Source organism: Mustela nigripes, chromosome 14, assembly GCF_022355385.1.
Source record: "Mustela nigripes isolate SB6536 chromosome 14, MUSNIG.SB6536, whole genome shotgun sequence".
Classification (NCBI taxonomy): Eukaryota; Metazoa; Chordata; class Mammalia; order Carnivora; family Mustelidae; genus Mustela; species Mustela nigripes.
This window is the reverse complement of record NC_081570.1, coordinates 24,319,008-24,345,330: the sequence shown is the minus strand read 5'-3', so window position 1 is coordinate 24,345,330 and position 26,323 is coordinate 24,319,008. Positions and strand designations below refer to the sequence as shown.

At 43.3% G+C, this 26,323-nt stretch overlaps 2 protein-coding genes across 3 annotated transcripts in view; one reads left to right on the top strand and one right to left on the bottom strand.

The window, feature by feature from the left end:
* S100PBP (S100P binding protein) overlaps window positions 1-7,406 on the bottom strand; it is a 55,177-nt gene extending 47,771 nt beyond the window's left edge. Inside the window, exon 1 of one of the 2 annotated variants that reach the window (XM_059377139.1) lies at window positions 7,308-7,406. The gene's annotated coding sequence lies outside the window, so the exon portion shown is untranslated. The remainder of the gene's footprint in view (window positions 1-7,307) is intronic. The other variant, XM_059377137.1, reaches the window with a different exon arrangement.
* Window positions 1-26,323, top strand: part of YARS1 (tyrosyl-tRNA synthetase 1) — a 38,289-nt gene that overhangs the window by 7,365 nt on the left and 4,601 nt on the right. The window contains exons 4-9 of the mRNA XM_059377131.1: window positions 4,571-4,700; window positions 8,638-8,718; window positions 15,061-15,153; window positions 17,382-17,517; window positions 18,014-18,099; window positions 25,421-25,556. Of these exons, the coding sequence (XP_059233114.1) occupies window positions 4,571-4,700; window positions 8,638-8,718; window positions 15,061-15,153; window positions 17,382-17,517; window positions 18,014-18,099; window positions 25,421-25,556 (662 nt within the window). The remainder of the gene's footprint in view (window positions 1-4,570; window positions 4,701-8,637; window positions 8,719-15,060; window positions 15,154-17,381; window positions 17,518-18,013; window positions 18,100-25,420; window positions 25,557-26,323) is intronic.

Sequence of the window (26,323 nt, the reverse complement as noted above, 5' to 3'; positions counted from 1 at the left end):
GCATGTTGAGTGTAGAGATTATAAATAAATAAACTTTAAAACGAAAAAGAAAGAACTCCACAAACTAGGCTTCGGTGGAAGGCATCGACTCTAGACTGAACGAAGCTGAAGGGAAAACTAGAGATTTGAGAGACAGTACTGAGATTCACGGAGAATGCAGCCCAGAGAGATGGACAGAACTGGAAGAGTGTTTGAGACATGGAGGAAGACATTTGCTTCTAGCAGTCTAGCACACTGGGTACTCTGTTCAGCCTTACTACCGCAAACAACTAACAGTACTGGGTAAAAGATTTTTTAAATGTTCCGAATGCTTTAGATCAAGTCAGTTGACAAATTAGTCAAAAATACTCAGTGGCCAGAAACCAAACAAAAGTGTGAATACAGGGGCGCCTGGGTGGCTCAGTGGTTAAGCCACTGCCTTCGGCTCAGGTCATGATCTCAGGGTCCTGGGATCAAGTCCCGCATCGGGCTCTCTGCTCAGCAGGGAGCCTGCTTCTCTCTCTCTCTCTACCTGCCTCTCGGTCTACTTGTGATCTCTCTCTGTCAAATAAATAAATAAAATCTTTTAAAAAAAAAAAAGTGTGAATACACAGATACTTTATTTCAGGGGGATCTGGCTGGCTCACTCAATAGAGCATGAAACTTTGGATCTCAGGGTTGTACGTTCAAGCCCCACATTGGGTGTAGAGGGTTACTTAAAAGTAAAATCTTTAAAAAAAAAAAAATCTTAAAAAAATAAACAAGGTACTGTGTTTCAGCTAATCTAAGATATCATTAAAAATACTACTGATTAATATGTTAATAAAAAAAAATTTTGGGGCGCCTGGGTGGCTCAGTGGGTTAAGCCGCTGCCTTCGGCTCAGGTCATGATCTCAGGGTCCTGGGATCGAGGCCCGCATCGGGCTCTCTGCTCAGCAGGGAGCCTGCTTCCCTCTCTCTCTCTCTGCCTGCCTCTCCATCTACTTGTGATTTCTCTCTGTCAAGTAAATAAATAAAATCTTAAAAAAAAAAAAAATTTTTTTAAGAAAATAGCTGGGGTGCTTGGGTGGCTCGGGTTAAAGCCTCTGCCTTCGGCTGGGGTCATGGTCCCAGGGTCCTGGGATCAAGCCCCGTATCCCCACATCGGGCACTCTGCTCAGCAGTGAGCCCGCTTCCTCCTCTTTCTCTGCCTGTTTCTCTTTCTGCTTGTGATCTCTGTCAAATAAATAAATAAAATCTTAAAAAAAAAATACTGCTAATTAGTATCTAACATGCAGTGTTTAAAAGACTTATCTAGATTCTGGAGATGTTAAATTTTTTTTAAAATGCAAAAAAATGCATTTTGTAATCTACAAAATATAATTTGTAGACTACTGGCACATCAAGAGACCTTGTTGAATTATTGGGATTGAACTTTGGTTGCTGTGGCCTTACAGAGCACAATGAAAAAAAAAAAGAAAAAGCTTAGAAAATTGGAGTACTAGTTCAGGAGGTCCAATATTTGAATAGTAAGTATGCTGGAAAAGGGAACAAAGAGTCAGAGGGAAGGAAATCATCAATGAAATAATTTATAGAACAAGTAAATGAGTATGCAGAGTAGAAGGGCGCATCAGGTGCCTGTCATGCTGAATGAAAATAAACCCATGCTATAGTGTACGGTCTTAAAATTTCAGAATTCTGAGGACAGAAAAGAAGGGAGGGGATATATACTACAGACTTCCAAAGGGACAAAAGAACTCACATATAGAATTTCAGGAATCAAAATAGCTTTGCTTTTCTCAAAAGGAACACTGAAAACCAGAGGGTGATGAAGCAAAGCCTTTATAAACTTCTGGGGGAAGGGCACCTGGCTGGCTTGGTCTGCTGATCTCTGGATGGCAGGTTGGAGCCCCATGTTGGGTGTAGAGATTACTTTCATTTTGTTTTTTTAACATTTTATTTATTTATTTATTTATTTGACAGAGAGACAGTGAGAGAGGGAACACAAACAGGAAGAGTGGGAGAGGGAGAAGCAGGTTTCCCTCTGAGCAGGGACCCCGATGCAGGGCTCGATCCCAGGACCCTGGGATCACGACCTGAACCAAAGGCAGATGCTTAACGACTGAGCCACCCAGGCGTCCCGGGTATAGAGATTACCTAAAAATAAAATCTTTGAAAGAAAAAATAAAATTCTGAAGGAAAACAATTTGCAGCCTAAAAACCTATACCCACCTGAACTACCATTCAAGTGCAAGAGTAAAATACCTGAAAATTTCATCTAAAAAAAGTTATTTTCATGTTTTTATTGGTCATTTATGTACCCTCATCTGTGAAGTATCTATGCAAGTAGCCCATTTTTCTTTCTGTTGTTTTTTTATTTTTTATTTTTAAATTTTTTTTGGAGTTCCTTATGTATTCTGGAGAGCAAATCTTTTGTCATTTATATACCATGGGTATAGAGAATTAACCACTGACACAGAATAGAGAATTCAGAAATAGATCCTCATAAATATGGAAACTTAAGAGCCAGCATTGCAAATCACCAGAGAAAAAGGATAAACTTTTTAAGAAAAAGTGGTGCAGGGGCACCTGGGTGGTTCAGTTGGCTAAGCAACTGACTGCCTTTGGCTCAGGTCATGATCTCAGAGTCCTGGGATCTAGCCCCACGTCTGGCTCCCCACGGGAGGCGTGTTCTCCCTCTCCCACCCTGCTAGTGTTCCGTCTCTCAGTGTCTCTCTCTCTCTGTCATAAAAATAAATAAAATCTTTTCCAAAAAATGGTGGAAAGACAATTAGTTATACATGTGAGAAGGAAATGATCCTTCCATTTCAAGTGGATTAAAGATTTAACTGTGAAGGCTAACCTATAAAAGATTTAAAAGACCGTACATATATAAAACTATCTTATAATCTCAGGGCAAGGCAAATTCAACAAAACACACCAAAAGCACAAATCACAGGAAAAGACTGATGAATTCAAATTCAAATTAAGACCTTCAGTACATCAAAAGTAAAATAAAGTCAAAAGACAAGCCACCAGCTGGGAGAACACATTTAAAACACATGTGACTGGCAAGGATTAATATCCTAGATTCTTTGTCAAAAACTACAAAGTCAGCTGTCAAAAAAATGAGTCAATCCAGTAGAAAAAGACAAATGGGCATTTCACAGAAGAAATCAAATGACCAATAAATACATGGAAATTAATCTCCTTGGTTATTCAAAGAAATTTAGATTAAAACTTCAGTAAGAAGCCACTCGTGCATACCAAATTAGCAAAAATTAAAGTAATGACAATATTTGGTAATAAAATGGATAAAAGTCCATTTGGAAAAGAGTTCAGCATTATCCAACCAAAGCTCAAGATGCAGTTTCCCTATGATCCAGTAATTCTACTCTAGGCGTGTATAAAGGAACTTGCATTTGTATACCAGGAGACACACACTAGAGTATTTATAACACACTGTTTATAGGTACAAGGATATAAAACTGGAAAGAAACCCAAAAGTTCAGGGTAGTGGTTACTTTGGAGGAAAAGGAAGTGGTATAGGATTGTGGCAGCGGGTAGAGCACGAGCTTCAGAAGTAATTAAATCCTTTTTCTTAAACTGAGTGATGGGTACACTATTCCTCATGTAGTTTATTATTCCTTACATGTACTTCAGTTTAAAAAAAAAAAACATGGAAGTTAGATTAGTGAATTCTGCTTATTTACTAACTTTTTAAAGACTTTTTAAAATTCATTTGATAAACAGAGATCACAAGCAGGCAGAGAGGCACGCAAAGAGAGAGAGGAAGGGAAGCAGGCTCCCTGCCAAGCAGAGAGCCCGATGCGGGGCTCGATCCCAGAACCCTGGGATCATGACCTGAGCTGAAGGCAGAGGCCTTAACCCACTGAGCCACCCAGGCACCCCAAATTCTGCTTATTTAATAGGCATTCTAGAAGAAGATAATGGAGGGGAATGGCAAACAAGCAGTATTTCAAGTGGTAAGGGAAGAAGATTAACTGAAGCTATCTATAAAAAGGAAAGACATAGGGGCGCCTGGATGGCTCAGTTGGTTGAGCATCTGCCTTGGGCTCAGGTTATGATCCTGGGGTCCTAGAATCGAGCCCTAAGTTCAGCTCTCTGCTCAACAGGGAACCTGCTTCTCCCTTTCCCCCTCTCATCCACATTTGTGCTCTCTCTCAAATCAAATAAATAAACTCTTAAAAAAAAAATAGGGGCATCTGGGTAGCTCAGTTGTTAAGTGTCTGCCTTCGGCTGAGGTTATGATCCCAGGGTTCTGGGTCCCAGGATCGAGCCCCACATCAGGCTCCGTGCTGGGCGGGAAGCCACCTCCTCCCTCTCCCACTCCCCCTGCTTGTGTACCCTCTCTCGTGCACGTGTATGTGTGTGTGTGTGTGTGTGTCTCTCTCTCTCTCTGTCAAATAAATAAAATCTTAAAAAAATAAAAATAAAGTGGTATTTTGTATAAGAGTAAGGAGCAGTCCAATTCTAGAAGCTTCCAGGCAGCAGAGTTCTCTTGGAATGTCTTAAGATTGGGAGAGTGAAATAATGTGCTTCACAGCCTTGGCCCAGTCTCACAGGTGTCCCCACTTCCTTTCCTCTTTAGAGAGTACACACTAGATGTGTACAGGCTCTCGTCCGTGGTCACACAGCACGATGCCAAGAAAGCTGGGGCTGAGGTGGTAAAGCAGGTGGAGCACCCTTTGCTGAGTGGTCTGCTGTACCCCGGATTACAGGTACTCGGGAGGGATGGAGTTGCCCAGGGACCTTTTCTGCCCCCTTTCTAACTACTGGTCACTGAGCCCGGGTGAAACCCAGGTCCTTCATTCCCTTGCTGTGCTGTAGGCCTTCCTGTCTCCCTCCCCTGCCCTTTCTTGCAAGCCTTGGACTTCTTCAGCTGTAGGTCCTCCCCTAGCTGTCTGCCCTTGAAAACAGTGCTCTTCCCACACATCTTTTTTTAAATTTATAGATCAGTTTATTTGCAGATTTTACATTTTCTTTTTCTTTCTTTCTTTTTTTTCCTTTTTTTAAGTGAGTTCTGTGCCCAGGGTGGGGTTTGAACTCACAGCCCTGAGATTAAGAGCTGCACCTTCCACTAACTGAGCTAGCCAGGTGCCCCCAGATTTTATATATTTTCTTGTAAAGTGCATTTCAGTTAACAGATCTGTTTACACAAGGAGATATGGGAGTTCCCTACCAGTTATTTACAGATCATACTGACAGACCACACCCTAAGTCTTATGTGCAAAGGCACTAGATGTGACTCTTGGCTGAAAATGACCTGGTGACTTTTTACATATGCATAGTAAATGGGGTTTGTTTTTCATGTCTGCAGAATATACTATACAGGCAGAAGCCAGTCCTCCCAGAGAATGCTTTGCAGTGCCACATACCCTTTTTATGTTGATCATAATCTCTTAAGAAAATTTCAGAGTAATGTGCAAAAATGAATTTTAGGCGGGGCATCTGGGTGGCTCAGATGGTTAAGCAGCTAACTCTTTTTTTTTTTTTTTTTTTAAGATTTCATTTATTTATTTGAGAGAGAGAATGAGAGAGAGAGAGAGAGAGCATGAGATGGGGGAGGGTCAGAGGGAGAAGCAGACTCCCCACCAAGCAGGTAGCCCGATGTGGGACTCAATCCTGGGACTCCAGAATCATGACCTGAGCCAAAGGTAGTCACCCAACCAACTGACCCACCCAGGTGCCCAAAGCAGCTAACTCTTTTTTTTTTTTTAAAGATTTTATTTATTTATTTGACAGAGATCACAAGTAGGCAGAGAGGCAGGCAGAGAGAAAGAGGAGGAAGCAGGCTCCCTGCTGAGCAGAAAGCCAACGTGGGGCTTGATCCCAGGACCCTGGGATCATGACCTGAGCTGAAGGCAGAGACTAACCCACTGAGCCACCCAGGTGCCCCAAAATAGCTAACTCTTGATTTCCATTCAGGTCATGGTCTCAGGGTTGTGAGATCAAGCCCTTCATCAGGCTCCACACTCAGTGGGGAGTCTGCTTGAGAGTCTCTCTCTCTCCCCGCCTCTCCAAGACTCTGCCCCTCCCTGCCCATGTAGACCTGTGAGTGTGCTCTCTCCTTCTAAAATAAATCTTTGTTTTATTTTATTTTTTTTTAAGATTGATTTTATTTGACAGAGAGTGAGAGAGCACAAGCAGGGGGAGCCTAAAGCAGAGGGAGAGGGAGAAGCAGGCTCCCCAGGAGCAGGGAACCTACCACAGGGCTTGATTCCCAAGCCTAGGATCCCAGGACCCTAGGGTCATGACCTGAGCCGAAGGCAGACACTTAACTGACTGAGCCACCCAGATACCCTGTAAAATAAATCTTTAAAAAATGAAACAAAATAAATTTTAGGCAAGATCATGTTTTCCATTAAACAAAGTGCATCATGTTTCTTGTGTGTATATTTGTGTGAGCAAGGAGAAAAATTCAAACTTGAGTTGTTAATACTGTTAATACACCCATCTTTGCATATTTCTATAATGTTTGATACAAGAGGGGCGCCTGGGTGACTCACTTGAGTGACTCTTGATTTTGGCTCCAGTCATGATCTCAGGGTCATGGGATTGAGCCCCACGTCAGGCTCCACACTCAGCAGGCAGTCTGCTTGTCCCTCTCCCTTTGCTGCTCCTCCTGTTTGTGTGCACTCTTCCTCTCAAATAAATAAATAAAATCTTTCAAAAAATGTTTGGTATGGGATGCCTGGGTGGCTCAGTTGGTTAAGCAGCTACCTTCAGTTCAGGTCATGATCCCAGCGTCCTGGGATCGAGTCCCACATCAGGCTCCTTGCTCCGCAGGGAGCCTGCTTCTCCCTCTGACTCTGCCTGCCACTCTGTCTGCCTGTGCTCGCTCTCACTCTCTCTCTCTGACAAATAAATAAATAAAATCTTTAAAAAAAAAAAAAGTTTGGTATAAGAATATCAAGTCTTCCCTCATCACCTCCAAAAGAGCCTTCTACAAGTTAAGCCTGGAGAGACTTTCTAGATCTACACTGTCCCGTATGGTAGCCTCCCTTCTAGTCATGGTCATATGTGGCTATTAAAAATAATTAAAATTGAAGTTTGTAGGTTTCAGTCACATTGGCTATATTTCAAGTGCTCACAGGCCACATGTGGCTAACCTGTTGGGCAGCACAGAATAGAACATACTCATCATTCTCAAATATCCTAGGGACAGTGCTGTTCTAGATTATTCTTGCTTGCTCAACTGTCTCTTCCTCTCCTTCGTCTTCCTTCCATTCAATTAGACATGAAATCTTACCAGTTCTACTTTTAAATGCTCTTAAATGTGTTCTTGTTCTATATCCCCACTGACCTGGTTCAGCATCATTTCTTACCTGGACTAAGATGGGAGCCTTTTCGCTGTTTTCTGTCTCCAGTCCAGAGGGCTCCACTCTGTGCCCTGCCCTCTTACTGGTGTGATGTTTCTACAGTGTGGGCCAGGGTGATGCTAGGCACCCTAGTATGATAGTCAGGACCTTCCATCTCTGATGCCATCACTAACCACTTCCTACATCCGTTGACGTTTGTGCTTTTGCATACTGAATCACTCATAATTTTCCTATACATTTCACACCTCTCTGCCTTCTGACATCTGTTTCCTCTGCATGGTGAAAAACATCTCTATATTCTTCAGAACCGAGGTCAGCCACAGTCTTGATTCCAGGAAGCCTTCACTGCCACCTGCCTTACCAGCTAGAGATAAGCATTTCTGTCTTTGTGTTAGTTCTGTCCCTTAAATAAACATCTCGGGTAGCCCTTCGCACACTGCACTGAAATTCTGTTTACATGTCTCTCTTTTCAGCTGGGTAATTGGCTTCTTATAAGCCAAGTCTGGGTCCGGTTCAACTCTGCTTCCTCTGCTGGCACTAGGTCTGGCAGGTAGCAAGTGACAAAATCAGTTTAGTCTTGCCTTTTGCTTCTGAGGCCTCATAGCACTTTCTTCTTATCCCTTTTTTTTTTCTTTAAGATTTTATTTATTTGACTCCCCACTGAGCAGAGATCCCAAGGCCGGGCTTGATCCCAGGACCCTGGAATCATGACCTGAGCCAAAGGCAGATGCTTAACTGACTGAGCCACTGAGGCACCCCTCTTATGCCATTATTTGACATTTGTCACAGGCTGTCTTACTCAGTGGGTACCTTTGACCCGACTATGGTGTGTCTTCTGCTTCTTCCCTCCCTTCCCCACTGGACTGTGAGCTCCCCGAAGGCGGAGGCTCTTCTTTTCTCCCCCGTGACATCCCCATGGAGCGCCACTCACCGCAGGCACTAGGAAAATGTCCATGCAGCGCTTGAGGACAAGAGGGAGGCTGGATGCTGCTTTATTTGCATCCCAGCCCTACTTTCTTTCTTTTTTTTTTTTTTCTAAAGATTTTATTTATTTATTTGACAGAGAGAAATTACAAGTACACTGAGAGGCAGGCAGAGAGAGAGAGAAGGAAGCAGGCTCCCTGCTGAGCAGAGAGCCCGATGCAGGACTCGATCCCAGGACCCTGAGATCATGACCTGAGCCGAAGGCAGCGGCTTAACCCACTGAGCCACGCAGGCGCCCCCCAGCCCTACTTTCTGAAAAAATCTGGTGATTTTCAAAAGTTTCTGATTTCTCAGATCCAGATAGAAGAAATACAGTAGGAATTTATGCTCACGTGTTGTTTTTTTCCCACAGGCCTTGGATGAAGAGTATTTGAAAGTAGATGCCCAGTTTGGAGGTGTTGATCAGAGGAAGATTTTCACCTTTGCGGAGAAGGTCGGTGTTCTCTTCCCTGCCTTTTTTTCTTTTGTGCCTTAGGTATGCAGTTAAGGTTTACTGAATATGCCAGTCCCACCACTCATAACTCTGTTGTGTGGCGGGTGTTGTTCTCCCTGTTTTGCAGATGAGAAAACGGAGTGTAGAGAAAGTTGTCCATTATCACACAGTTAGTGACTGAGCAGAAATTGGCACTCAGACCTGTTTGACCCAAAAGCCCGTGCTCTTGTTGCCACCTGGAAGCTGCCCACAGACCTATTGGATTTGCTTCTTTCCTATAACACAGTTTCTAGGGAAAGGGACTATCAGTCAACTACTGGCTTTTCCCAGAGCGTTCAGTCCGTATTGCTCTGGATCTTACATAAACCAGTCATCTCTGAGATGAGGCTTAACAGGGTTTAAAGGAGGATATCAGAGTAAACCTTTAGTAGTTCTTTTTGGGGGAAAGAACTGGAGTAGATTGGAAAGGGTTGAGAAATGGTTGTTATTTTTGAAAGCTTCTCAAAACCTCATCTTGGCAAGGGTGTGGAGAAAACACTGTTAGTGGGAATGTAAATTTCCAGGAGGGTAGTTTGCCCTAATAATGACACAAGCTGGTGCTAAGGAAATAATTTTAAAAGTGCAACTTCAGTTATATATGAAAGTATTTATCACATTATCAATTCAAAGGTAATATCTAGACATAGGGACACCTCACTGGTTCAGTTGGTAGAGCATGCGACTCTTGATCTCAGGGTTGTGAGTTCAAGCCCCACATTGGGTGTAGAGATTACTTAAAAATAAAATCTCTAAAAAATATATATATATATAGGGATGCCTGGGTGGCTCAGTTGGTTAAGCAGCTGCCTTCGGCTCAGGTCATGATCACAGCGTCCTGGGATCGAGCCCCACATCGGGCTCCTTGTTTGGCGGGAAGTGTGCTTCTCCCTCTGCATCTGCCTGCCACTCCGTCTGCCTGTGCTCACTTACTCTCTCTCTCTCTCTCCCTCTGACAAATAAATAAATAAAATATTTAAAATATATATATACGTGTGTATGTGTATATATATATATATATGTATGTATATACACACATATAAAAATAGGGGCACCTGGGTGGCTCAGTGGGTTAAGCTCGGGTCATGATCTCAGGGTCCTGGGATGGAGCCTCGAGTTCGGGCTCTCTGCTCAGCGGGGAGGCTGCTTCCCTTCCCCCCACCCTCTCTCTCTCTCTCACTCTGCCTGCCTCTCTACCTACTTGTGATCTCTCTCTCTGTCAAATAAATAAATTAAATCCTTAAAAAAAAATCTAGAGGGGCGCCTCTGTGGCTCAGTGGGTTAAGTCTCTGCCTTCGGCTCAGGTCATGGTCCCAGGGTCCTTGGATCGAGCCCCACATCAGCTCTCTGCTCAGTAGGGAGCCTGCTTTCCCCTCTCTCTCTGCCTGCCTCTCTGCCTACTCTGTCAAATAAAAAAATAAAATTAAAAAAAAAAAATCTAGAAATAAAGTCATACCCAGTGGCAAGGGATTGTTATATGTTATGATAACTCCTCACAATGGAAGATTATATAGTATTTTTTAAATGGTTTTTGGATGTATTTTTTATTAATTTTTTAATCTTATTTCCAGTATAGTAACATACAGTGTTATATTAGTTCCAGGTATGCAGTCTGTTCGTTCACCAGTTCTATATGTTAGTCGGTGCTCATCACAGCAAGTGTGCTCCTTAATCCTGACCCCCATGTCCTCTCCCCCAACCCCGCTTCCCTCTGGTCATCATCAGTTTGTTCTCTGCAGTTGAGTCCTGTTTCTTGGTTTGTCTCTCTTTCCCCTTTTTACCCCTTTGCTGGTTTATTTTGTTTCTTGAATTCCACATATGAATGAAATCATACAGTGTTTATCTTTCTTTGACTGGCTTATGGTTTTCAGGTATATTTAATGAATGAGGAATGCTTACAATGTAAATTTTTTGATTATATATTTCATATTATTCTATTTTATCTCCTCTGTTAATTTTTAGTTGAATCTACTTTTATTATTCTAGCAGATATGACCTATGGCTTGTTTTTGTGTGACTCACAAGCTCTAAGAACAGTATAATTTTTTTTAATAAAGATCTATTTACTCATGAGCTAGAGAGAGAGAGGCAGACATAGAGGGAGAAGCAGTTTCCCATGGAGCAGGGTACCCCATGCGGGACTCAATCCCAGGACCATGGATCATGACCTGAGCTGAAGGCAGATGCTTAACCCACTGAGCCACCCAGGTGCCCCCCCCACCTTTTTTAATAAAGATTTTATTTCTTGGGACACCTGCATGTCATGATCCCAGGGTCCTGGGATGTCAGACCCCTTGCTCAGTGGGGAACATGCTTCTCCTCTGCTTGTGCACTCTCCCTCTCTCTCTCTGACAAATAAATAAGTAAATGAAATATTTAAAAAAAAAAAGATTTTATTTCTTTATTTTAGAGAACGATCACACTGGTGGCAGGGAGTGGTAGGGGGTTAGAGAGCAGGACAAGCAGACTTGGCTTGGTGAGGAGTATGTAGCCCAACATAGAGCTTGATCCCACGACCCTGAGATCATGACCTGAGCAAAAACCAAATGTCGGCCGCTCAACCAGCTGAGCCACCCAGGCACCCCTGGTTTTTATATTTTTTAAGAGCTCTACAAAACATGAAGAAGAATATGCAGTATATACCCTATGTGGGCAAAGTCTCTAAGTCTAAAATATGTATATTTGGTCCTTTACAGGAACGTTTTGCCCACCTGTGCCCTAGAGATTACAGCATGTGTCTTTGTAACGTATAACACTTTAAATCCGGTATTTTTACCACTTCTCAATGATGTAAAAACCTACAATTACCATTTAACTCCTTCTGCTTTTTGTGCTGTTGTCATACAGTTCACTTCTACATGTATTTTAAATCCCAAAGACTTTATTATAATTCCTTTTAAAGCACTCAGTTTTTTTTGTTTTTTTGTTTTTGTTTTTTTAAAGATTTTATTTAATTTATTTGACAGACAGAGGTCACAAGTAGGCAGAGAGGCAGGCAGAGAGAGAAAGGAGGAAGCAGGCTCCTCAGCAAGCAGAGAGCCCCATGCAGGGCTTGATCCCAGGACCCTGGGATCATGACCTGAGCTGAAGGCAGAGGCTTTAACCCACTGAGCCATCCAGGCGCCCCGCACTCAGTTTTTTTTTTTAAGATTTTATTTATTTGACAGAGTTCACAAGTAAGCAGAGAGGTGGGGGGTGGGGGTGGGAGGGTGGAGAAGGCTCCCCACTGAGCAGAGAGCCCGATGCGGGTCTTGATCCCAGGACCCTGAGATCATGACCTGAGCTGAAGGCAGCGGCTTAACCCACTGAGCCACCCAGGTGCCCCTTTTCCTGGTACTCTTGATCCTTCCAGGGCTTCTGTGCCTCTGGGCTTCCATCTGGGATCATTTTCCTTCGACCTGAAGAGCTTCCCCCCATCCAATTTGGCACTGGTAGTGCATGTCGTTAGTAATGAGTTTTTCAACTTTCTTTTGAATGAAAACATCTTTCTTTTGTTTTCACTGGATATCAAATTCTAGGTTGGCAATTATTTTTCTTTTAACACTTTAAAGAGTCATCCCATTGCCTCTTGCTTCCCTAGTTTCCATTGAGAAGTCACCTATAAGTATTACTGTTTCTCCTTTATAGATAATACAGCTTTTCTCTGGCTGCTTTTAGAGTTTTCTCTGTCTCTGATTTTCAGCAATTTGACTGTGATGTTCCTGGGTATAGTTTTCTTGGTATTTATCCTACTTGGATTTTGCTGAGCTTCCTGAGTCTGTTTTCTTTAATTTTGAGAAATTGTCCCCTATTATTTCCTTAAATATTGCTCCTATCCTATTCCCTCTCTCCTGTGCTAGTACCCTAATTCCCTAATTATATGTATGGTCGACTTCTTGACCATGTCCCACACTTCTCTTATATTCTGTTCTGTTGTCTCCCCCCCCCCCCTTTTTTTTGTTCCTTCTGTACTTAGTTGGGTTATTCTCTGCTGACTTTTCTTCAAGTTCATCAAACCTGTCTTCTGTTCGGTCCATCCAATATCGTATCATGCCATTTTAGAACTTCTAGTTGGTTCTTTTTCATAGATTCCAGTTCTCTCTTGAAATCCTGTCTTTTATCCATTTTGTCCATCTTTCTCTCTGTTTCCTTTAACATACCAATCATAGTCAATTTTGACATCCTGATCTGTTTATCCCAATATCTGGATTATTCCAGGGTCTGCTTTTACTGACTGTTTTCTCTTAACTATCAGACATTTTTTTTCTTTTTGCCATTTCTAATACTTTTTATATTGTATCAGAGACATCATAGATGTGTTGTAGAGACTCTGGATTATGTTTATAGGGTGCTGTGCTTTTTGTAGGCTGTTAAATTATGCCTTATCACCTTGATCCTGTCAGCACTGGTTCTAGGCTTGGTCAGCACTGGTTCTAGGCTCGGTCAGAAAAGGTCTGTTTCAGTTTTGTCCTTCCTCCTACGATGTGGTCCTTATTCCTGGGATGTGACCTTTCTGGAGTCTCAAACTCAAATCTCAGAGTGTTGACAAAGACCTCTTTACTCTGAGTGAACCTGAACTTCATACTGTCTCCCTAGCATTGTCCATTGTCTAAAATCTCTCTGCAGGTCTCCAGCCTCCCAGCACCTGTTCCCTGCTGGGCTTCCTGGTGTCTTTCTGTATGCACACAGCTATGAGTCAGCTCATAAATCATTGGGGAATTTTGACTTAGATTTGGGTCTGGGAGCTCGCTTTACTCTAAAACCCTTACCAAATCCCAGCATCCTGGCAGTACTGAACCCCAATCTCTCTCTCCTCTGCTTCATCAGACAGCTCTTCTCTTTTTCTCAGCATCTAGTTTGGAAAAAATGCCCTCAAGGAGAAAGCCAGGGTGAGTATGGGGTCACCTTTGCTTTCCCTCCTTTAAGCTTTGTAGCCCTACTGCTATTGCTGTTGAATGCCTACGAATGGTTATTTTATATATTTCCAGCTTTTAGAGTTGTTTATGGTGACAGGGCAAATCCAATGTAATGTAAAAATCACAATGTAATACTAATAGAAAAGCAGTTGAGAAAACAGACACCTTTTTTTTTTTTTTTGAGAAAAAGAAAACTTGTTTATGTTATGTACACTATCAAAAGGTTGTGTATTTAACACAATGGAGTATTACTCAGCCTCCCAAAAAATGAAATGTCATCATCTGCAATGACTTGAGTGGAACTAGAGTGTATTATGGAAAGTGCAATATGTTGGTCTGGGGCGCCTGGGTGATTCAGTCGGTTAAGTGTCTGCCTTCAGCTCAGGTCATGATCCCAAGGTTCTGTGATCAAGTCCTGCATCGGGTGCCCCACTGAGGGTGGAGCCTGCTTCTCCCTCTCCCCCTGCTTCCCACTCTCCCTGCTGTGTTCTTTTACTCTGTCAAATAAATAAAGGCTTTAAAAAAGAAAAGAAGTCAGTCAGTCAGGGTAAGAAAAATACCGTATGATCTCACTCACATGGACTCTAAGAAACAAAACAAATGAGGGGAAAAGAGAGAGAGGCAAAGCGAGAAACAGACTCTCTAACTGTAGAGAACAAACTGATGGTTACCACAGGGGAGGTGGGTGGGGGACAGGAGAAATAGAGGGTGGGGCTTAAGGTGTGTACTTGTTGTGACGAGCACCAGCAGACGAATGGAAGTGTAGAATTTGTAGAATCACTAAATTCGACACCCGAAACTAATATTACGGTGTGTGTTAACTAAGTTTAAGTAAAACCCTTAAATTTTTTTTAATTTTTTAAAGATTTATTTATTTATTTATTTGACAGAGATCACAAGTAGGCAGAGAGAGGGGGGAAGCAGGCTCCCTGCTGAGCAGAGAGCCCAATGTGGGGCTCAGTCCCAGGACCCTGGGATCATGACCTGAGCCAAAGGCAGAGACTTAACCCACTGAGCCACCCAGGCACCCCAAGTAAAAACTTTAAAAAAAGAGAAGAAGATGGGGCGCCTGGGTGGCTCAGTTGGTTAAGGCCTCTGCCTTCGGCTCGGGTCATGGTCCCAGGGTTCTGGGATCGAGCCCCACATCGGGCTCTCTGCTCAGCGGGGAGCCTGCTTCCTCCTCTCTCTCTCTCTGCCTGCCTGTGATCTCTGTCTGCCAAATAAATAAAATCTTTAAAAAAAAAAAAAAAAAGAGAAGAAAGAAAGGTTGTATGTTCATTAAAAAAAAAAAATAGAGATTGGAAGAGCTATATCAAACTATCACGTTGCTGGTCAAGTTAGATGAGACTAGGGCACTGAGGAGGAATTTATACTAACAGCAGCTTTTTGTGTTTCTTTCTAACCCCCCCAGTACCTCCCTGCACTCGGCTACTCAAAACGGGTCCATCTGATGAATCCCATGGTTCCAGGATTAACCGGCAGTAAAATGAGCTCCTCAGAAGAGGTACGTTTGCCAACTCTGACTTGAGTTTAGAAATCCTCAGCAAGAGATTAAAGGATTGAAGACTCAAAAGAAGATTTTCCCTCGCTAACCAGAGTTCTTGTAGATCTGAGTTTCAGGGAATCCGGAGCCATCCAGGTAATTTCAGTGGTTCTTGAATATTGAAGGACCCAGAAGCAGTCCTGATGAGATCCCATCATAACCTTAACACTTTCCCTGCGGTTGGTAAAACGCACAAGCAAAAGTAGTTTCTTTGTTCATAGAACTGTGCTCAACGTCAGCCTTATTCATGAGGCTAGTGAGGCTAGGGTGGCATTTCACCATAGAGCATCTGGATTCTCGGGCTGATGTTTGATGTAACTACCGTGATAAATACAGTATCTTCTAACAGTTAGAAGTTCTGCTTCGGAAGAATACACTTTTGTTTTGATCACTGAGGATACAGAATGGAGGACATAGTGGAAACCCAAAGATGGGAAAGGTTGCGTTCTGGGTTCCCAAACACAGCTGAGCTTCGGAACCACCTAGGGAATTTAAAAACAACAAGAACAAATGTTGCTTTGGCTGTTCTTAGAGATTCTGTGATGAAGTGGTTCTGGGGAACATTAGGAATCTGTATTTTCTTTCAAATTCCACCAGGTGATTCTGACTGAAGTCACATTTGGGTGTTCTTCTAGTTCTTTAAATCTGACTTTTCGGGGCACCTGGGTGGCTCAGTGGTTAAGCCGCTGCCTTTGGCTCAGGTCATGATCTTAGGGTCCTGGGATCGAGTCCCGCATCGGGCTCTCTGCTCAGCAGGGAGTCTGCTTCCTCCCCTCTCTCTCTCTGCCTGCCTCTCTGCCTACTTGTGATTTCTCTCTGTCAAATAAATAAATAAAATCTTTAAAAATAAAAAAAAATCTGACTTTTCAATCTTTGATAGATCAGTAAATACACACGTAGAACCTGTTGTTATTTTTTCAAGGAATATATAAAATACTTGTTTTTCTCTGTGTTAAAGTCTTCCTTGTATCAGTTATTTCTCTGACAAAATATCGTATCACTCATCCTGTTTAGTGACTTTCACCGTATCTTGGCCCTGGAAGTCAGTGTTAGCAGCAGTTCCTGAACATGATTGCGTCAGAATCACTTAGAGAGCTTTTTAAAGATACCAACACCTGGCCCAACCTCAAGAGATTTTGAAGATTTTTTTTTTTTTGTAATTTATTTGACAGAGAGAGAGAGAGATCACAGGTAGGCAGAGAGGCAGGCAGAGAGAGAGGGGGAGAGATTTTGATTCATCTTCCAGTAACTTCCTTTTTTTCACCCCAGATGACTCATAGCAGGCATACACAGAGCAGAATTCGGTAACCACTGAACCCAAAGAACCATGCGCTTTCTCACTCCAAAACAAGAAACCGTTTCTACTACCTAAAAAGAGAAGATGGCTCTATTTACTAGATAGTACCTGGGTTGGGGGTTTGCCATGCAGCAAGCCGCTCACATACTGTTTTGGGCGATGACCATGAGTATGCCCCTTTCATAAAATAGTTTCTGGGCCTGGCAGTTTTGGGTAGGTTAAGGAAATAATCCTAGAGAAGGCAGAAACAAAAACAGTAAAAACCCCTGCAAAGATGTTCATTGTACTATTGTATATAATTTGGAAAAATTAGAACATAATCTAACAGTTCAGAGATCACGTTGTCACTAATAACTGGCAGTGTGATACAGCATAAAAATCAGAAGCAAAGGGGCACCCGGGTGGCTCAGTTGTCGCGTCTGCCTTTGGCTCAGGTCATGATCCTGGGGTCCGGGGATTGAGCCTTGCATTGGGCTCTCTGCTCGGCAGGCAGCATGCTTCTCCCTCTCCCACTCCCCTTGCTTGTGTTCCCCCTCTCTCTGTCAAATAAATAAATAAAATCTTAAAAAAAAAAAAAGACGCAAAGACTAGGTAGCCCCTCAGAAGTACTTGTAATATAGTCTCAAGTAAAAAAGCAAAGGGTAGACATTTGTTCTCCAACTGCAAGTTTGTAGCTATTCTGCATGTTACAGGCCTGGGAAGAACACAGGAAAACTGAAATCGTGATTTTTGTCAGGTGGCAATATTGTGATGGTTCTTGACTCTGATTAACACTGCTTTTATTAAAGTTATTAATGTTTAAACCTCTGTTTAAAAAAAAAACAAAACACAGATTAGTTGAGCATATCTCCTTCCCCACCATAAGCGGTCCCTTCTCCTCTGTGGCTTCTAGGAGTCCAAGATTGATCTTCTTGACCGGAAGGAGGATGTGAAGAAAAAACTCAAGAAGGCCTTCTGTGAGCCAGGGAATGTGGAGAACAACGGGGTTCTGTCCTTCATCAAGCATGTCCTCTTTCCCCTCAAGTCCGGTAAGACACTCGCTGATTGCTTCTCGGAGGCCAGGCAGAGGGAGCAGAGCTAGTACTGTGATCATCCTTGGGTTTGGTTAAGAGTCTTCCTTCGGGCTTCCCTCTGACTTCTCATAGACCAGGGTACATTTGCACTTGGGATGTGATTTCATTGCCCATGAGATTGTCACCAGGTTGGGTTCTAAGCAGAGTGTCAAGGTGGGTGGCGGTTGTAGAAATGCAGGTGGGCACAGGCATGCCGAATTAGAGCAAGATGAAAGAAATGTAAGGCACAATCCTTCCCCTTGAGCATGGGTGCCAGCTGGGTTGCTGGCTCATCTGATTTAAGAACATTAAGATATATAAATATATATATCATATAATAAAGTTGAAATGTATAATAGAATAAAAATTGAAAATGTATAACAGAAACTACAAGTATCCGTACCATTTGAGCTAGGCCTGCTGACTTTGCCATTATTGATGAGTTTGTTGGCATGGATCCTTTGTCTTACAGAGTTTGTGATCCTTCGAGATGAGAAGTGGGGTGGGAACAAAACCTATACTTCTTACTTGGACCTGGAAAAGGACTTCGCTGACGAGGTAATCCCAGAGGAGGAGAAATCCCCCCCGAATTCCTTCTGCCAGACCTCTCCTTGGCCTAGCCAGCTTTCTAGCACCTGCCCCAAGTCTCCACTTGATGCTCTCCAGGGCTGTGTATCACGGGCAGTGGCTTAATGAGGATTCGGGTGGTTCACAGGTTAGGCAAACAAATGGCACAAAGCTAAAATATTGGTGTCCTAATCATTCTGCAAAGGATTTAACCTGGAATGACGGACCAAACCCAGCAAGGTGAAGCATTTCAGGGACAGGTGCAAAGTCAGAGTTCAGAAAAGAAACACCTAGGAAAGGACAGCATAGAGGATCCTGCTGACCTCAAGAGACAGCTTCAGAAAAGAATTCCTGGGTACCCATGAGTTTGGCACCACGGTGAGGGCTGGCATTACAGAGGATTAAATCCTCACGAAGTTCAAGGTCCAGAAGGAAATAAACATCATTGCCGTGTGGCTGTGCGATGATGGTATATACGTGGTATATACGTGGTCCAGAGTGAAGACGGGAGGAAGTGATTACCTGGCTATGGGGAAAGCTTTGCAGAGGAGATGACATCCAAACAGAGGGAATAAATTGTGCACAGACACAGGAAGATGAAATAGCACGGTACAGAATCCCAAGTGGTTTGGTCTGACAAACTGGCAGAGTGTTGTGGGTGAGCCAGGCAGGGCCAGGTCCTAAAGGGAAGATGTGATAGTGGTGCATATGGGAAGGAAATGAGGGCTTTTGATTGGTTCTGACGTTGGGTTGAATCAGCAGTGTGATTGCGCTGTTGGAAATGTGAACGGGGTCTTGCTGTAAGATATGGAAAATGTGGAGTCTGGAACCAGGGAGTCCATTCAGTTCTCTGCTGGTGTGAATACATTTAGGGCTTTGCATCCAGGTCTGGACTTCTATTTTATGAGGTTTGTTAGACAGTCTGGGCTGTGTTGGGGAGATGAAGGGGGCTGTGTTAGGGAACAGAGCAAAACCTTTGTCACAGAGGCACAGTTGAAAGAACTGGGGATGTGTGGCTGGGAATCAGGCCTGCGTTCGGTGCTCCTCAGACTCATGGCAGACTCTCTCGCGGGGGACGGGTTGGATTTCTTCCTGTGGCCCCAGAGGGCTAAGCCAGGCCTGCGGGTGGGACATGTTCAGGTTCAACATCAGGGAGAGCCGTGCAGCAACCTTTGTTGGATGGCAGTGGGCCAGGCTGCCTCACCTGACCTCACGTCCCCATCACTGAGGTGTTCAGGCAGAGGCCAGAAGGCCCCTGCAGGCAACATGGTGTGAGGGTTTGAACATCAAATAGAGGAAAAGTCTCCATGACCTCGGAGCTCTGCGGCCCTTAAGGCCCATTTTCTTGGATGTTTCACAGCCATTGCTCTGAAGCCCTCTACGTGCAGTCTGAGGCAGCCACAAAACCCACACATCACTCCTCAGCCCCGTGAACAGTGATCTGTGGAAATAACGAGAAGGATAGAAGAAGTGGGTCTGAAGAAAAGCCTAGAACAGCACTAGCCCATAGAACTTTCTATGAGGGCCGGCACATTTGGGGTGTGCTCTCTCACGTGGCTGCCGCTGGTCATGTGTGGTCAACCTTTCTGTGAGCCCCGTGCTACTGAGAAACTGAATCGTACTTGACACTCAGGTAGCCCCACGCGGCTAGCGGCTGTCATACTGGACAGAGCAGGTCTAAAGCTTTTCTGATGTTAAAAACTAAACATTCTGAAAGAAATGAGAGAATATCAGAAGCAAAAATGGAGGCACTGTTGTATTACAGGTATCCACAGCTAAGAGATAACCCCTCAGAATATCTAGCGGAGCCTCTCCGGCCAGATTTGGGATATAAAAGTACTAGTTATGGGACACAAGAAGAATCAAATGGTTGTGCCCCTGCCCCGTACTAGTATCACTCACCATATTCACCCACATTACGGGATTGAATCCTCATTCTGACTCTCTGAGATATAGGTATTCTCTTCAATTTTTGAGTAAAGCATCCCAAACTTAGAGGGGTTAAGTACGTGGTTCAGGGTCATACAGCTAGCTGGGACTCTAGTCCCCGTCTGTCTAATGTCCTTGCTCTCTCTTCTCGCTCGCCCAGCTCCCTGCAAGGCTATCTCCTTGGATTGCCTCTGTGGGTGTTTCTCTGCCTGTAAATAGCCCCTGGTTCATGCCACCACTCAAAACATGAATGGGGGGAATTTGATTAATAAAAGAATTTGAAGAATTTGAAGAAGAATATGATTAAGAAAAATGTTCAGCCTCAAAAAAAAAGTTCAGCCTCTAAAATCCCTCAAGTTATTGCAGCTCAGGTCATGATCTCGGGGTCATGAGATGCAGCCCCACACTGGGCTCCACTCTAGACATGTAGCCTGCTTCAAGTTCTCTCTCTTTCTCTCCCTCTGACCCCCAGGCTATATACTTTCTTCGCAGGACTATGTCCTTCGACTCTGTGTCCCAAAGACTCTGAACAGTTGTGTTTTCATTTTCATTTGTTTCCATGAATTTTTAAAATTCTTCTTTAATTTCCTGGTTGACCCATTCTTTCTTGAGTAGGATGCCCTTTAACTTCCATGTATTTGAGTTCTTTCCAGCTTTTCTCTTGTGATTGAGTTCTAGCTTCGGAGCATTGTGGACTGAAAATATGCAGGGAATGATCCCAATCTTTTGCTACCAACTGAGACCTGATTTCTGACCCAAGATGTGATCTATTCTGGAGAATGTTACATGTGCACTAGAGAAGAAGGTGTATTCTGTTGCTTTGGGATGGAATGTTCTGAATATACCTGTGATGTCCATCTGGTCCAGTGTGTCATTTAAAGTCCTTATTTCCTTGTTGATCTTTTGCTTAGATGATCTGTCCATTTCAGTGAGGGGGTGTTAACGGTTTTTACTAACACTAAGGTGTTTACTATTATTGTATTGTTGTTGATCTGTTTCTTTGATTTTGTTATTAACTGGCTAATATAATTGTCTACTCCCATGTTAGGGGCATATATATTTAAAATTGATAGATCTTCTTGTTGGACAGTCCCTTTAAGTATGACATAATGTCCTTCCTTATCTCTTACTATAGTCTTTGGCTTAAAATCTTAGTTATCTGTTACAAGGATTGCCACCCCAGCTTTCTTTTGATGTCTATTAGCATGGTAAATTGTTTTCCACCCCCTCACCTTAAATCTGGAGGTGTCTTTGGGTCTAAAATGAGTTTCTTTTTTTTTTTTTTTAAGATTTTATTTATCACAAGTAGGCAGAGAGGCAGGCAGGAAGGGGTAGGGGGAAGCAGGCTCCCCACTGAGCAGAGAGCCCGATGCAGGGCTCGATCCCAGGACCCCGAGATCATGACCTAAGTGGAAGACAGAGGCTTAACCCACTGAGCCACCCAGGCGCCCCTAAAATGAATTTCTTCTGGACAGTGTATCAATGGGTCTTAGTTTTTTATCCATTTTGATACTTCTTGTCTTTTAATTGGAGGATTTAGCCCATTTACATTCAGGGTAACTATTGAAAGGTGTGAATTTACTGCCGTTATATTGCCTATAAGGTGACTGTTACCGTATATTGTCTCTGTTCCTTTCTGGTCTGTGTTACTTTTAGGCTCTCTCTTTACTTATAGGACCCCTTTCAATATTTCCTGTAGGGCTGCTTTGGTGTTTGCAAATTCTTTTAGTTTTTGTTTGTCCTGGAAGTTTTTTAATCTCTCCTTCCATTTTCAATGACAGGCTAGCTGGATATAGTATTCTTGGCTGCATATTTTTCTCATTCAATGCTCTAAATATATCATGCCAGTCCTTTCTGGCTTGCCAGGTCTCTGTGGATAGGTCGGCTGCCCATCTAATATTTCTACCATTGTATGTTACAGACCTCTTGTCCCGAGCTGCTTTCAGGATTTTCTCTTTGTCACTAAGACTTGTAAGTTTTACTATTAGATGATGGGGTGTGGACCTATTTTTTACTGATTTTGAGAGGGAGTACCCTGTGCCTCCTGGATTTTGATGCTTGTTCCCTTCACCAAATTAGGGAAATTCTCTGCTATAATTTGCTCCAATACACCTTCTGCCTCTCTTTTTCTTCTTTCTTCTGGAATCCCAATTATTCTAATATTGTTTCATCTTATGGTATCACTTATCTCTCAAATTCTTCCCTTGTGGTCCAGTAGTTGCTCAGCTTCTTTATTCTCCATCATTTGGTCTTCTATATCGCTAATTCTTTCTTCTGCGTCGTTTATCATAACAGTAAGAGCCTCCTTTTTTTTTTTTAGATTTTATTTTATTTATTTGACAGACAGAGATCACAGGTAGGCAGAGAGGCAGGCAGAGAGAGGAAGGGAAGCAGGCTCCCTGCTGAGCAGAGAGCCCGATGCAGGGCTCAATCCCAGGACCCTGGAATCATGACCTGAGCCAAAGGCAGAGGCTTTAACCGACTGAGCCACCCAGGCGCCCCTGAACCTACATTTTTTATTTCCCCTTATTAATAGCTTTTTTTATTTCAACTTGGTTAGATTTTAGTTCTTTTATTTCTCCCGATAGGGATTTTATTTCTCCAGAAAAGGACTCTCCAATATCTTCCATGCTTTTTTTGAGCCGAGCTAGCACCTTGAGAATCATTCTGAACTCTAGTTCTGACATATTACCAATGTCCATATTGATTAGGTTCTTAGCCATTGGTTCTGCCTCTTGTTCTTTTTTTTGTGCTGTTTTTCTGCCTTGTCATTTTATCCAGATATGAATAGATGAATGAGAGAACAAAATACTAAAAGAGTAGCAATAACCCCAGAAAAATATGTACTAACCAAATCAGAAGAGACCCGAAACTGGGCGGAAAAGGGGAACAACAACAACAACTATATATATATATATATATATATATATATATATACACACACACACACACACACACACACATATACACATATATGTACACATATGTGTGTATAGTTGTTTATTTATATAATATATAATATAAATATATAAATATTTATTTCTGTATATATGTATATATATATACATATATATATGTATGTGTGTGTGTGTGTGTGTATATGTCAGACTGGTGAATAGAGTAGAGCCCCACACTTGATTTTGGGTGTATTTTAATCTGTTAGAAGAAACTACCTCCCAAAATTTTAAAGAAAGATAAACTTATATATACAAAAATAAGGGTAAATACGATGAAGGGATGGAATATGACTATAAAGGTGAAAATTTAAAGATTCTAGAAAAAGAATTGATAAGTTGTTTGAAAAAAGAAAAAAAGAAGAAAGAATGTGATCAGGCTGGAGATTAGGACAAAGCTGTGTGCTAGATTTAGGGTACATTTTGATCTATTAAAAGAAATTGTATCCCAGAATTTTAAAGAAAAAAAAAAACCTGTGTGTATACAAATACAAGGTTAAATTCAATGAAGGGATAAAATGTCACTATAATGATGAAAATTAGAAAAGATTTTTTAAAAGATATTGAGAGGATAAAATAGTTAAGAAATGTTAAAATAGGGACGCCTGGGTGGCTCAGTTGGTTAAGCAGCTGCCTTCGGCTCAGGTCATGATCCCAGCGTCCTGGGATCGAGTCCCACATCGGGCTCCTTGCTCAGCAGGGAGCCTACTTCTCCCTCTGCCTCTGCCTGCCATTCTGTCTGCCTGTGCTCACTCTCTCTCCCTCTCTCTGACAAATAAATAAAAAATCTTAAAAAAAAAAAAAAAGAAATGTTAAAATAGGAAAGAGGAAAAATTTTTAAAAATAGAATAAGAAAAAAATAAAATTAAAAAAATATAACTTTGAAAGACTAAAGGCTCATGGGGAAGAAAGCCATGAATTCTATGTGTTGCTTTCCCTTAGCTCTGGCATCCTGCAGTTCTCATTGATCAGTAAACTTGGTCTTGGTTGGATTTTCTTGCTGATCTTCTGGGGGAGGGGCCTGTTGATGTGATTCTCAAATGTCTTTGCCTGAAGTGGAATTGCACCACATTTGCCAGGGGCGAGGCTAAGTAATCTTCGCAGTTTTGGGCTCCCTGAACACTTTCCATACAGCTTTGGAGGACAGGAGTGAAGATGGCAGCCTCCCAGCCCCTGGCCCATAGGAGCCGAGAGCTCAGGGCCCCACTTCTCAGTGCAACCTCAGAGAAAAGCAGTCCATCCCTCCCGTCTCCCTGGTCTCCCGCCGCACTCTGAGCTCACCTGGCCTGTGACCGAGTGTTTCTGTCTCTGGTGCACGGCCCTGTTTGCAGTCTCCAAATCCAGCAGATCCTGTCGCGCATTCCCCCGCCACTCCTCCTAGAGGAGGAAAGAGGAGGTCCCTCCGGATATGCCACTTGTGGGGTCCCTGCTTGAAGAGCAGTGGCCTGACTATGCCTCCATCATGGTTTAAGGTGACCCCGAGCTGAGAGCTCACTCCTCAGCTCCCTCTCTGCAGCCGGCTTCCCTGCTCTGATACTTGGGAGCTCTGCCACCACTCAAACACCCCTGGTCTTTTTGTGTCCCCGTGGGTCCTGAGACCACACTGTCCCCATGAGGGCTTCACACCTGGCTTAGCCTCTGGAGTGACATCCCTCTGCGGAGCAGACTTCTAAATGTTCCGATTTTGTGCTCCACTGCTCTTTCACTTGCTGGGAGCCGGCCCCTTCCTCTGTGGTCTGTCTTCCCTTATGTTGCCTCGGATTCACTTCTCCACCCATCCTGCCTTCCAGAAAGATGTCAATTTTCTAGATTTGCTAGATTTCCTAGAATTGCTGCTCCTCTTCTCCTCCACCTCCCATTGAGTTTGTAGGTGTTCAGAATGGTTTGATAACTATCTAGCTGAACTTCTGGGACCTGATGATATCTCAGTCTCCTACTCCTCCACCATCTTGCTCCTCCCCAAATAAAAAAATCTTTTTTTTTTTTTTAAAGATTTATTTATTTATTTGACAGGGAGAAAGAGACAGCAAGAGATGGAACACAAGCAGGGGGAGTGGGAGAGGGAGAAGCAGGCTTCCCACCGAGCAGGGAGTCCAATGCGGGGCTCGATCCCAGGACCCTGGGATCATGACCTTAGCCAAAGGCAGCTGCTTAACAACTGAGCCACCCAGGCACCCTCAAATAAATAAATCCTAATAAGATACAATCCCTCAAGTTAGGATGGAATTCAGAGTCAAAAGACCTAAATCTCGGGCAAGAAAGAGAATCTTTCTGAACCTGTGTCCTCCTCTTGGCTTTGTCAGCTTCACAGGGCTGCTCTGAGGGTCAGCGGCCTGCACCCTACACCACACATTGTCATTAGTAGACTCAGACGTGTCATGCCCCCGCTCAGGTAGCTCCCCTCACCGGCCATTTGCACACTTCCACAGGTTGTACATCCTGGAGACCTGAAGAATTCTGTGGAGGTCGCCCTGAACAAGTTGCTGGATCCTATCCGGGAAAAGTTTAACACCCCTGCCCTGAAGAAACTGACCAGCGCTGCCTACCCAGAGCCCTCCAAGCAGAGTAAGGCCAGCCCGGGAGGTCGGGGGCCAAGGGCTGCATGATGTCATCACGAAAGAGCACCTTTCGGTGGGCTTCTGAAAAGGGTCTGTCTTTAACCTACTGAGCCACCCAGGCGCCCCTGAAAAGGGTCTGTCTTAAATCAAGAGCCCGAGAAGCTAGGGGGTCGGAAGTGCAGGAATATCCTAGACCATTGACTTCTGGAATGGAACTTGAGTCATCAGGATTTAGGTTTGGGCGATACTGTGATTACATCCTGTTGTCCCAGCCCACTGGTGTGAGACATGTACTGTGATCCTTCACTCAGTCCTTCAGTTAAGGGAGCAGTTGGGTTAGACCATGAAGGAACAGAGCTGCTCAGAGCCTGCACAGCTCCTTCGGAAAGCTCACCTTCAGCTTTGCCCAATTCCTTTCCGTATGCTTTTGATTGGCTCTTAGCAGGCTGTCCACTTAACCCATGACACTGAGATATCAACATGGATGGTTTTGTGTGACTCTCCCAACTCAATAAATGTATGTGGAGAGCACAAATGGAAACACCTAAAGGTAGCCAAGCTACTACTGCCCCCCGCCCCGTTTCCTCCCCGCCAGCTAATACCTGAGGGAAACAATAGATGAAAATCTGGCTTGTCACTTCTCAAAGGTTGCTGATCCTGTTGTTTTTTTTGGTTTTTTGTTTTTGTTTTGTTTTGTTTTTTAAGATTTTATTTGTTTGTTTGACAGAGATCACAAGTAGGCAGAGCCTGGGGGAAGCAGGCTCCCTGCTGAGC